The 12,717-nt window shown below is 45.3% G+C and overlaps 1 protein-coding gene across 12 annotated transcripts in view; it reads right to left on the bottom strand.

The window, feature by feature from the left end:
- Positions 1-12,717, bottom strand: part of LOC102294047 (microtubule-associated protein 4) — a 163,263-nt gene that overhangs the window by 6,728 nt on the left and 143,818 nt on the right. For 9 of the 12 annotated variants that reach the window (XM_042214063.1, XM_042214069.1, XM_042214065.1 and 6 more), the window contains 7 exons: positions 12,443-12,617; positions 12,293-12,355; positions 8,047-8,339; positions 7,240-7,296; positions 5,285-5,377; positions 4,522-4,603; positions 4,286-4,398 (listed from right to left, as the gene is read on the bottom strand). In XM_042214063.1, coding sequence (XP_042069997.1) covers positions 4,286-4,398; positions 4,522-4,603; positions 5,285-5,377; positions 7,240-7,296; positions 8,047-8,339; positions 12,293-12,355; positions 12,443-12,617 — 876 coding nt within the window. The remainder of the gene's footprint in view (positions 1-4,285; positions 4,399-4,521; positions 4,604-5,284; positions 5,378-7,239; positions 7,297-8,046; positions 8,340-12,292; positions 12,356-12,442; positions 12,618-12,717) is intronic. The other 3 variants (XM_042214066.1, XM_042214068.1, XM_042214070.1) reach the window with 3 other exon arrangements.

Genomic DNA, 12,717 nt, shown 5'->3' on the forward strand with positions numbered 1-12,717 from the left:
GTGTGTGTGTGTGTGTGTGTGTGTGTGCGTGTGTGTGTGTGTGTGCGTGTGTGTGTGCATTGTAATGAAGGAGCAGTAATAGACACTAAACATGGGATTGTGCAACGGTTGCAAAGGTTCTGCATAGATCTGGATTCTGCAGATGTAGACGGCGACACAGAATGGAAAAAGGGGAAACTGTATCCTTTCATTCCTTCCAAAATAAAGATACATTTTACAAAGCTGTGCAAATCAGTGCTAAAAATAGGCTCTCTTATTTTGATGTTTGTTCTATTCGTAGCAATGATCACGAAGATCACGATGACCGGGCAAGCAAACTAGTGAATGAGGATGAAGATGTGACGATGTGGTGACCATGAAACAGACAGGCTGCCATAGGCTGAGGGGACAGGTGACATCATTATCATTTGATGAACTGGTGAATTTATATCCATTCTTTTATGTAACAAGAACATTTTGAACGTTTTCAGTTTTTATTAAAAAACCAAAACCAAAAAATGGGCCCTTTATCTGTCACGGCTGCTTTCTGAGTCTCTGAATGTGCTGGGGGAGCATCCAGACGCTTTCACAACAGCAAGCTCAAGAGACAGGAAGCTGGCTGCAGGGAGGAGGGTTCGAGGCCGGTGTGTGAGGCCATCCCAGCACCTTACATGTCATTACCAACAGAGGCCGAACAAGACCAACGGAAAAAGCCAGAGTCTTCATTTTTTGCCCCGATACACAAGTAATCCCACGATGTAACACATTTTTAAATACTAACATGCAGACGCACGCAGACCGGAAGGAACTGAATTCACAACAGTGTCCTTCAGACAGAGGTCAGGGTTAGAGGGCGATGCTGCGAGACATCAGATGCAAAGCAGTTTTAGAAGGTTCTGATGTCACGTGTCAGTGATTTTCAGGACGGGATTTTTTCATAAATTATTATTTTATTCTGATTATTCTTCTGATGAAATGATCCTACGTCTGTGAGAGTGAAGCCAAGACAATCCTGAAGAAGCAGGTTTGGTCTTTTTTAAACTTAAATTCAGTTGTGACTGTTTATTGAAATGTCCTTGCTTCGCCCTGTGAGGAGAAGTTGATTTATGTCGACTTGAGCTCCCAGAACATAAACTCCACAACAGTTGTTGTCTACAAGCTACAAGCAAAGTTAGCCTTGAGACCAGGGCTGATGCTCCTGCCTCAAGTCTTACTTCTGGATTCATATCTGCCTGGATCTTGTGCCCTGCTGACAGTTACAGCTCACACAAAAAGCTGTGAAACTGCAGCTTTCATACATAAGGTTAAAAAATCTATATTGTTCTTATTTTATTCATTTATCATAAGTGTTGTTAGTCTCATGAGGGATTTAGAAACACGGGTGCAGTCACTTCATTTTAATACCAAGAGCGTTTTTTTTTCACCGTTAAATATGGATGAAATCAGCAGAAAACTGTGTGTCAGGTTGCATGATTGAAATATTCTCTTTATTTTGGGCCTTGAGAGGGTAAATCGGAGGTTGTGTTTTTAACCAAACCCAGTTCGTCGGTAAGTTAAATGTATTTATTTGGCACTTTTCACAGATACAAATCACAAAGTGCTTCACAATACAACCAGAAATATAAATAATAATGTAAAACATTAATAGACTATGTGCACGTTAGCATATGCTACTTCCGGTGCGGAAACTCCTGTGGGGAGCTTTGTTTCCGGTGTCCTATGCTTACGGTCCAAAACAAGTTAAGCAAATGGATGAATCAAGCGGCGATTTACATTTCTATAGATGTCTCGGGCATTTACCCAACATATCTGTAAATGATGTTCATCGACTTGTCGATATTTTTTCCCTGCGCCTCAGAGCAAAAGAGAAAATATTCAAATGTTATATTTCTCAGCTGTCCCTCGTGTATCGCGGGTGTTATGTTCTAAAAATAACCAGCGAGAGGTGAAATCAAGGAGCCAATTTTATTTTTGACGGTGCAAAACGTTTGGTGGACATACAGCACTGCACTGCAGAGTCACACTGCTAGCACAGGAGAGACGGAGGAGATCGTCTGCAGCGATCAGGACGCAGGACACAATGTGACGTAAAAAATAAGCAAACTTGCACTAAAAAATCTGAAACAGCGAGGTGAAAGGTGAACTGCGTTATAGCGAGGGACCGCTGTAATTTTGAAGGTAAGTCACAGCATACCCTTCGTACCCTTCCTGACTGACACCCCCATCACCTCTGTGGACTCATTCCGCTTCCTGGGTACCACCATCACCCAGGACCTGAAGTGGGAGCCCACCATCACCTCCGTCATTAAGAAAGCCCAGCAGAGGATGTACTTCCTGAGGCAGCTGAAGAAATTCAACCTGCCAACACGGACGATGATGCAGTTCTACACTGCAATCATCGAGTCCATCCTCACCTCCTCCATCACCGTGTGGTACGCTGGAGCCACTATCAGGGACAAACAGAGACTGCAGCGTGTTGTGCGCTCTGCTGAGAAGGTGATTGGCTGCAGACTCCCATCTCTGCAGGACCTGCACACCTCCAGGACACTGCGGCGTGCAGCTCGGATCTCAGCTGACCCTTCTCACCCTGGACACAGTCTGTTTGACCTGCTCCCCTCAGGCAGGAGGCTCCGGTCCATTCGCACCAGAACCTCTCGCCATAAGAACAGTTTCTTCCCCTCTGCTGTCGGACACATGAACAATAACCACATGACTGTCCCCGCCACTAACACATGACCCTACGCTGTGTTCACTGCATCATTCCATGTTTGGCACTGATCATCACCTGCACTCATGTATATATCTTTCAACGTAGCACTTTTAATTCTTACTCTCATGTATATATCTCATGTATATCTCATGCACCTATCTTTCTTTCTACATAGCACTTTAATTCTTATTGTTTGCACTGAAGCACCGCAGCAATTTCCTAATGTTGTAAACCTCAACATCTGGCAATAAACCCCATTCTGATTCTGATTCTGATTCTGTACATACTAATGTATAGAAACCGTTACCAGCAATCGTTCATTTTTTGTGTGGTTTTCACGGTTTGTTAACATGCTGTGTAGGTGTGTACTTGACGAGCTGATCTCGACATAACGGGGAACATCTGGTTTGACTATTCTTCACCTGTAGTTTGAATGCTGAACATTTGCCTGTTTAAATCATGAGACCAGTCACTATACAGAGATGTGCTTCTGAATGTGGACGATGTGTCTTCTGCTGCAGTGATGCAGTTCTGCTTGTGTTGAGTGATGTAAACAGCTGATCGATCTAAACGCTTTAAACGTCAAAATTGATCATTAGATTTTTTATGACACAGCAGCGGTGAGTGTTCCCACCTTCTGCTCTTTGTAACTTAACGCGATCTTTCCGTTTTCGAGTTTTGGACATGATTGTGGAGGATATATCTTCGCAGTAGCGATTGACCGCAAAGTAAAGCTACCAGAAATGCACAACCCCACATCCGGTCTCAAACCAGGAAGTTAGCATTGTCTCGTGCACATAGTCAATTAAAATCTTGTTTGTATAGAAATGTCTTCAGCTGCTTTTTTAAAGAGTCGATGGAGTCTGTACAGCGTAAAGACAACAGAGGAGACTCCACAGCCTTGGTGCCCGGGACCAACAGTGACCTCTGACCTGACGACCTAAGTGCTCAGCAGGTCAGAGATAAACTGGGGAGCCTCACCGTGCAGAGCTCTAACAGATAAAACTACAATTTTAAAATGAAACCTAAAATTTACTGACAACCAATGAAGAGAAGCCAAAACTGGAGTAATGTGTGAGCTGTTGGTGCCGCAGCGTTCTGTCCTGAAGGTCTGCTGAATAGCAGGTGGGCGGGGCTTCTCTGCTTCCAGTCAGAGATGACCATGACGAGGTCATGTACCCTGTCGCTGACATCCAGAACCACTTTTGTTACTTTGTTTAATATGAGCAATGTAATGTAAATGGATCCCACCTTAAGTTGTGCAGCTGGATTTGTAAAAGTATTTCCGTACTGGGAGGATGAGAGTGTGTTAGTGCTGTAATGTAAGGATAAAGGCCATTAACGCCATTTTTGGACATAAATTTAAAAAAAGGTTTCTTTGTTTTTTCACGTGGTTGTAGTAAACCCTGACTCACCAGTTGTCCTTCATATTAACTGTAACTGTTGTTACAGCGCTACTTTCTTTATTCATGAAAGCGAGTCACCCCAGCTGCAGCTCATCGTTTTCACTCTTTAGTTTGTTGACTGATCAGAAACAGTTCAGTGGATTCAGAGGGACGTAAACACAGCGTGCACGGCTGTGGCTCGCGATCTCACCTTGATGTTTCCTCCTCCAGGTGAATGGCTCACATTGTCCATGGAGCCCACTTTGGACTGAGCCTTTTCCCTAAAGTTCACTTTGTGGGACTCGATCTTCACATCGCCGCCTCCTGCAACACACACATGTACGCAGATGCAAGCTTGTGCAGTCACAGACAGCCTGTAGTGCTGATGTATTGATTCATTGTTGTTGTTTTATGACTGCAAACTCAGAGCACACAGGTTTAGCTCACCAGGCTTGTGCTTAAGGTTGTCCTTGGAGCCCAGCTTTGACGTCACCTTACTGACGTCCACCTTCTTGTTGAGAATCTGCACCTGTTGAATGTCACAAATGTTTCTTCTTTAATCCACAGATTTGTGTAAAAATGCTCGACTGGGGTTGAATAAAAGGACCAATCAGAAAAAAGGAACCTTCTAACGTCCTGATTATACTTTGAGTTACCAGCATCAGGACAAACAGCACGCTGAACAAACCGCATCTTCTAGTTTCTTCGTCCATGTTGTAGAAAAATGTTTTTTTGTGAAATATGTTTGTGCTGAACCCACGACAGAGACTAAAGGGAGGAGCTTGGCACAGCATCATTGCAGGAAACCAGAAACCCCAGATTTCTCTCAGTGATTTTGTTCTTACAGAACCAAGACAGCCAATCAGAGGGCAGAGACTCCTGTTGGGTTGAGTAGGGTTTAGTAGGTTAGTGGGAGGGCGGGACAACACAAGACAACTTTAAGGAAGCGAGCGGGAGTGTGAAGCAGGTTCTGGGGAGGGGCTTGTACCTAAGCTTGGCCAGCATGCCAACAACTACAAAGCTCCATTTTCCAGCCAAGAGCAGCATTTACGTTACGAACATCGTCTTACATTTCTCTTCTTTACACTGTGCTTCTCTTCAGCATTTCATCTGTGGCCTTCCCTTCATTCGAGCCATTTTAATGGGCTCTAAATATCAGACTAACTGGCCGGGACATGTGGGCTCTGGTTGTGGGCCAGACAGTACTTACATTCCCTCCACCAGGAACATGCTTCATATTGTCCTTGGAGCCCAAGCGAGATGTGACGTGGCTGAAGTCCAGCTTTTTGGAGACTATCTGAACCTATATGGACACAGCATAGCAGCAAGAGGGGAGCAGAGAAGAGCGAGGGAAAAGAGGGGAGGAGATGATAGAGGAGAGGTGAGGTAGAACAGAAGCAGAAACGAGAAGAGAAAGTGCAGGGAGGAAGAAGTCACCATCACAGGTAGGGTTAGAAAGGAAAGGATAGAAGGCGGAGCGAGGTTCTCTTTAGCTAAACATAGCCGGTCGTTCAGCATCGCTGCTGTTTAAATAAGATGGAAACAGAGCACCAGGAGAAAAGGACAGCTGAAGGCCCCAAAGAGCACACCGAACCTGCTTTATGAAGCGCACATGCAGCACAGCCTACAGACGTGAACGTCTCGGACCCTCATTAAACTCTTTAAACGGAGACGCTGCCGCACACGTTGGTTAGCTGAACTAAACATACACCAAGAATTAAAACACACATATTATTTACAATACGTCAGGTTAGACTGCTAGACCCAACACACACATTCTGCATCCAAATGAGTTTAGTACGGTGGCCCTGAGAGGTCAAACACACCTTAACCAAACAACAGTAGACAGAAAAATGCAAAAGCTCATGAAACACAGCAGACGTCGAATAAAACACGTGAAAAATAGAAGAAATGCAGAAATAGCTAAAAACTAAATCACAAAGGAAAACAGAAGCGTTTCTGGGGACACGAGAAGTGACAAGCTAACAGGCTAACAGGCTAAAGGTCAACATGTATCTACAGTATTATATGAAACACATCGATAAAACACACCTGCCCCTCCCTCACAGCACCGATGAGTCCTCTGCTTCTATTCAGCATGTTTGAATGTTACTTGTAATGAGTGCAGTTCATTTTGTTTTGTGTCCCAGAAACACTCGTGGTTTGCTTCTGATTTAATTTTAAGCTTTTGCTGCAGTTTTTCCTACAATTGTTGTTTTTTATTCAACTTGTGTTTTTTGGTGTTTTTCTATTTGTTTTGTCACCCTGACCTACAATAAGACGGAGACAAAAGAAGAAGAGCAACAAGCTGAAAAGTTGAAAGGTCCATAGATGACGTCTGTAGCTGTCTGGGTCCAGAACATAGTTTGGTTGCACTGCAGTCTGTGAGCTCAGTGAGCACGTTCCTGGTGAATTTATGCTGTAAACGTCTATTTTTAAAGTCCCACTAAACACAGCATGGTGTTCATGTGTAAATTATGATCAGTGGGTGGACCCACACTGGCCATGCCCATCTTTTATATACAGTCTATGGTAATGATCACACGTACCAATCATGTGCGGGTGACTGTGTCCATGTGTGACTGATCTTTATCGGGACTTCAGTGACTCGGACGCCCGTTAACAGTTAACATTTAAATGAGTTAAGGTCAAAGAATAATTCGTGTGCTTCTGTCACTTTTGTAATGCAATGAACCTGAGAAAAATGCATTTAGACTCCCTGGATGGTGTATGGATCGTAACACGTTTGGAATCGAACGTTTTATTTTTGTCCACAAACTACAGATTTAGACTGGGAGAGCAGCGGCTTGCTTCAAACAGCTTCTCTGCATTGTGTTAACTCACAAGCTGCTTCAAACCCCAGGCCAGGGTTAATTATCTTGGTTAATTAATGAGCAGAGGGTTCAAATTTAATTACAAATTGACCATAAATAATCCGATAACTAATTTCCCCACAGACGCGTCTGATGCCCGTGTTGGGAGAAACTGAGAGAACAGGAGGCGTGTGCAATTTCAAGAGCCTCCAGTATACTGGCTAGCCTGCTCTTGTGCTCTCACTGGGTCGAGTTATTAAACAAACAACAGAAATGAGAAGCAGAGAAAAGCAACCAGAAAATATATCAACAGAAAAGAGGGTCATGGTGGGAGGATGGAGAGGGAACTCACTTTGCCCTGGCTGCTTTCTTTGGAGGTGAAACCCCTGCTCTGAGAGGAAGGAGGCACCTGGGGAGACAAGTCCACGCAGGGTCAACAACAACACCTCGTTAAAAAACACAGGAGGACGAGGTCAGAGTGCAGAGATTGTTTGGAAGCACAGCGGTGAAGGTAAGGAGTGAGGGGACAAAAGAAGGAGGGGAGCGAGGAAGAGTGGGGAGCGCATGCACAAGCAGAACCCGATCAACCCGATCGACTCCACAGTACTCAGTGCTCTGCTGTCTCATTTACACCACCGGACTGTGAAACCAGGGCAACAACAGAACCAATGAATGAAATGGCATTTTTAAAATGATCATTTAAGGTTAATTTTCTGTGTTACTGCAAATTAATCAGCTTTTGTCCATCAAGTAAATGTTAGACTTCCTGTAGCAACGACCGCCTGATCTCATATCTTAGCTGTTATTTTGTTGACATTCACAGAAAACTACACGAGACCAGTGTCGTAAACCTTTTCAACATCCATCCTCTTTCTAAAGAGCCTTGATGGAAGTGTGTGTCTACAATGACAGTAGATGTACATGCAGAGGAAATCCCACGCAAAACGACAAACACAGTGAAAAAGAGAAGAAGCAGAACTATGGAGACCATTTTACTTCAGTGAGTGAGCTGATAGGCTTTAGTGGGTTGGACAGGTAGGAACCCACAAGAGGTCAGCGTCAGACGTGAAATCAGAGTTGCACAGTCCACTTCCTGTTAGTCCATGTGCAGTCGGTGTCAGAGAGCACATGCCACACTCATACAGCGGTGAAGACCTACCTTCCCTCCTCCGGGCTGGTGCTTCATGTTGTCCGTAGAGCCGATCTTGGAGCGGACGTTGCGGACGTCGGGAGCTGTGGCGGGGCGAGCTGTGCTCCGGGAAGCGGTGGTCGCTGTGGTTGAAGAGGCGGCCCGCGGGGCGCGGGGCACCGGGGGCTTCTTCTCTGGCCCCGTGCCTGCGGCGGAGGATGCCGTTGCTGGTTTGGCTGCTGTGGTTCGTGTGCGGGAGGCAGTGGTGGTGGTGGTGGAGGCAGTGCTGCGGGTGGTGGTGGTCTTAGGCTTGCTTGAGTCAGCTAAAGGGAGAAAATAATTATACAGAGCTTTATAGATCTCTCTGCCAAACTGGAGTTATGATCGCAGCTTTTTCAAACCAGACTTAGAAAAAAAAAAGAGGGTAAAACAGCAAAATAAAATATGGTGGGCATGCATATCCAAGGCAGGAGCCCCCGGACACACAAACCACTCCACCACGTTAGGTAGCGATTCAGTCTGTGGTGGTGAAGAGAGAGCTGAGAGTGAAAGCAAAGCTCCCACTTTACCTGTCGATCTACGGCCCTACCCTCACCTACGGTCACCAGCTGTGGGTAGTGACCGGAAGGATGAGATCGCGGGTACTCTCCCTTACAGATGGGTGAGAGGGTGAGAAGTTCAACCATCTGGGAGGGCTCAACTGGAAAGGAGCCAGTTGAGGTGGTTCGAGCATCTGACCCTGAATTTCTGTGCAGCAGTGTATAAATACTGCTACAAGCCGACTTCCTGTCTTTATTGTAAGCTAGGATAATCACCTCTGGCTTTATATTTAATGCACAGCTCTTAATGTAAAGCTCTTGGGTATTTCCAATGATGTTAAACTCTCCATTAAGCATCTTAAAGACGCGTTTTCAGGAAGACTAAGAGTTTCGACATTATTGCTCCGCGTCTTCTCAAAGACGCATGAGGGCTAATAACGAACACACAACGCTGCCCGTTATCAACCTTAGCATAAAAACCTAAAATTAACATTACAGAAAAACATACAGCGGTGCAAAAACCCCGTCTGCATCCTTTTCTCTGGTACAGAGGCACCACACGTATCTTTGAAGTGAGGGAGACACGCTTTTAAAGGGGAGGTATTCAAACACCATTGATTTTCAGTGCTGTAATCCTCTCTGAGTAAAGACACTTTAGCTCCAGCATCCTAAGCCAGCCTGCACTGATGCAGTGCAACATTTGCACCAATTCAAATCTGTCAGTTCACACACTTTGGGCTGGACTGTATGCAAACTCTTCTTTCAGAGCGCTGAGGCATCCTGGACCACGTGTCCTGCTGTCAGTCCTCCCCGAGAGCCTGTCGGATATCTCCGGCTCCCGTTAAGACATATTTAACGGAGGAAATCCTCCCCCTCGCCTTCATGTTTCTAAAGAGTAATTTGACTTTCTGCATGAACCCTGGCAGCTTAGACAAGCTGAGGCTGCATCAGCAAAGAGCTGCAAACTCCTGTCAACAGCAAGGGGACAGTAATCCACAGGCTGCTGCGGTGAAGGTTTTTAACTCTCCAGAGCCTTTCAGCAGCAAAGCCTCCCTCTGCATAAGCCTGCCCAGCATTGTCACGGTCGGACACAATGAGTGCGTTCTGGTGCCGCAGTCCTGCTGACAGCTCTCCTGGTGCCAAAACAAACTACTCTGTCAACAGCAGGAGAAAAGCCACAAACGCACAGAAGAGACAGACTGAGGCGAAGTGAGGAGAGGATTACAGAGAAGAAGAAACAGGAGAGAAACATATGCAAAGAGACGGCACAGGGGGCACTGCGGAGTAGAGGTCTGCGCGGGAATGTTTTTTTAGTCCCGCTCCCGCAAGGTTTTGTACCGCACCCGACCGCTCCCGCTGTATATTCAGTCTGTGTTCACCCGCTGCCCGCTTAGAATAATTTTCTACCCGACCCGACCGTTCCCGCTAAATTTAGATCTGGTTTCCAAAATCTCACATTTAAATGGGTACCACCAAAAAATAGAGATAACAGATAAAACTGCAGGTTGTGCAATGATTGTATTTATTTTTCTTAAACAAGATGCATTTATCTGTCAACATGCAACATTTATCTTTTAACATGGAAAACGTGTTGCAAAAATAAAATAAATAAAAACGAATACAGCATTGTGGCCTACTTGTTATTTTTATGTAAAATACAAACGTATCTCACAGACATCGAATTTTCCTATTCTTGCTGCTGTGTCGACCAAATGTTGGGCCAGCTGTGTGAAGCCTTTTCCAGAGATGGTATCATACGGTCGAATGTCTTGGCAAACAAACTGAACACATTTGTCTCTGGTTTCTTTTTTAAACTTCTCTGGCACCAGCAAAGATTTAGTAAATGCCAGTTTTGTTTGCCCCTTTGTGATGGGACATGAGTGCCGCCTTAAACCTGAGGTTCCAGTCTTGTGACTGCAAAAGGGTAAAACTTTGAGGCATTTATCGCATTGTACAAAGGGTAATTTTTTTCCATTTGCGTCTATGACGCATGAAAAAGACTCCCATACATCAGACTTGCCTGATGTGGGTTTCCTTAAAGTAAACTGACCGTTGTCTAATCCCAGCTGAACGTCCTTCAAGGAAATTGCATCTTCAGTTTGCTCTGCCATGTTGGTAAAGCGCGCTCTGATGCAGGTGATGCGCGCACAGAGTCACAGACTGTGCAAGTAAAATGCACGTGCAAAAAGCACTGATCCATGCGCTCAGTGCGTGTAACAGGCGTGAGCACTGGCTGTACCAGTGCTCAATTAGAATGAGGAAATCACAGATATGCTGTTCCGAAAAAATGTCGGGCACGCTATATTTTCAGACCGCGCGCTCCCGTTCAAATTACACCGAGTTACCGACCGCTACCGCATTTTATTTGGAAATTTATTCCTGCGCCGCAAGAAATCTGGTCGGGTCCCGCGGCTCCCGCGGGACAGCCGCGGGAATGCAGACCTCTACTGCGGAGTACCACGGGATCCTTTCCCTCATCACATCAATACCAACTGCAATACAACTGTCTGTATCTACACTGGACTGTGCAGCACTTTAACCAAAGTATTGTCCCATCTTGAGAACAAAACATGCACCACAGTGTCGACCCCGAGCGGACGAGCTGTACACAGCGGCTTCAGTACACCTGTTCAACAGCTTGTTAATGCAGATAACTAACTGAAAGCACTTAGCCAAGCAGGTATGGTCAAGATGACCAGCTGAAGTTTAAACTGAGAATCAGAATGTGGAGAAAAATGATCGACTGTGACCTTGAGCCTGGCTGTCGGTGCCAGACGGGTTGGCCTTTATAGAGACCGGTCTGAAAAATGCAGAAGACCACACCTCATATCAGCAACGAACACAAAACAGGCTACAGTTCACACGAGCTCACAAACAGACTGTACAACAACCTGGTGTGATGAGCCTGAGAAGGGTCAGGAAGGATTAAACTACAGGTGTACACAGCATCAAAGCTCGGATCCATACGTATCAGCGGTTCACAGCTGAAGCACATTCTGCTCTTAGCGTTAGCTTTCTGAGCTGGATGTGGAGCAGGAGATCTGTATGATGCTGTCGTCTAAAAAAGGACAAAGCCCTCTGAGGAGCGTTTCCAGCTGAACCTTGTTGAATCTGTGCCATAAAGAGTTAAAGCAGTGCTGTAACCCAAACAGAACCCGAGCCCGCACTCGCTGCACTCAGCTGATTAGTGGGCGTGTTTTACTCGTCTGTGCCACGTGTCAGAAGACTCGGTAGCTCTAAGGTGGCACAGGCACAGGTACACTGCACACATATATATAAGTGTGGCCACGGATAGTTCTGCTCAACCCCAGCACACCTGAGTCCTCATGCTTCATTTCCTCCAACAGTCCTAACTGCATGCACTTCATTGTGACTCCGTCTTAGTCTATTTTTACCTTCTTTAGCTTTAATACTTGTTTTGTTTGTTTACCATATGTTTTTGTTGCACTAATGTAAGGTGACCTTGAGGGTCTTTAAAGGTGCCTATAAATAAACTGTATTATTATTATTATTATTATTATTATTAAATGTATTATCTGCAAGTCTTAGAATGACCGAGCCACAAACATGTGCTTACACATGTACTAACAAAGGAAAATAAAGAGACTACACGCAGGCGTCTGAGCCAGCCCGAGAGAATATAACTAATACTCTGAGCGAGGCCTAATGAAACTGCTCTGCTCGTACTAACGACAAAGTCAAAGTCTAATAAGGTCGGACACTGTAGTGGTTTCTACCTGTCGAAGTCCTCGGGGCGCTGGGTTTCTTCTCCTCTCCTGGTTTGCTGTCTGTCTTAGAGGCTAAAAAGAAAATGTTTAAACCTTTGTCAGTCGTGTAATTTATCAACACAATAAATAAACCGAGTGTAAAGAAAGCCACACACATACCCAGAGGCTTTCTGGCTGCAGCAGTGGTAGTGGTGCGAGTAGATCCTGCCGTGCGCACTGGTGCAGTGGTTTTACTGGCTGCTGTGGCAGCAGACGTGTTTCTGCTGGCTGAACCTGTTTGATTTGAGGCAGCAGTGCTGGACTTTGTCACTAGGGGGCGCTTCTCTGTTGTTGTCTGAAAAGAAAGAGAAAAATAAATCTGGGCGAGGTAATATGTCATCCAGGAAGAGAGAGAAGAAACGAATGAATATGGGCAAGCATCTGCGGAGGGATAT

This window comes from Haplochromis burtoni, unplaced genomic scaffold (assembly GCF_018398535.1).
Source record: "Haplochromis burtoni strain Fernald_Lab_line unplaced genomic scaffold, NCSU_Asbu1 Contig_513, whole genome shotgun sequence".
NCBI classification, from domain to species: Eukaryota; Metazoa; Chordata; class Actinopteri; order Cichliformes; family Cichlidae; genus Haplochromis; species Haplochromis burtoni.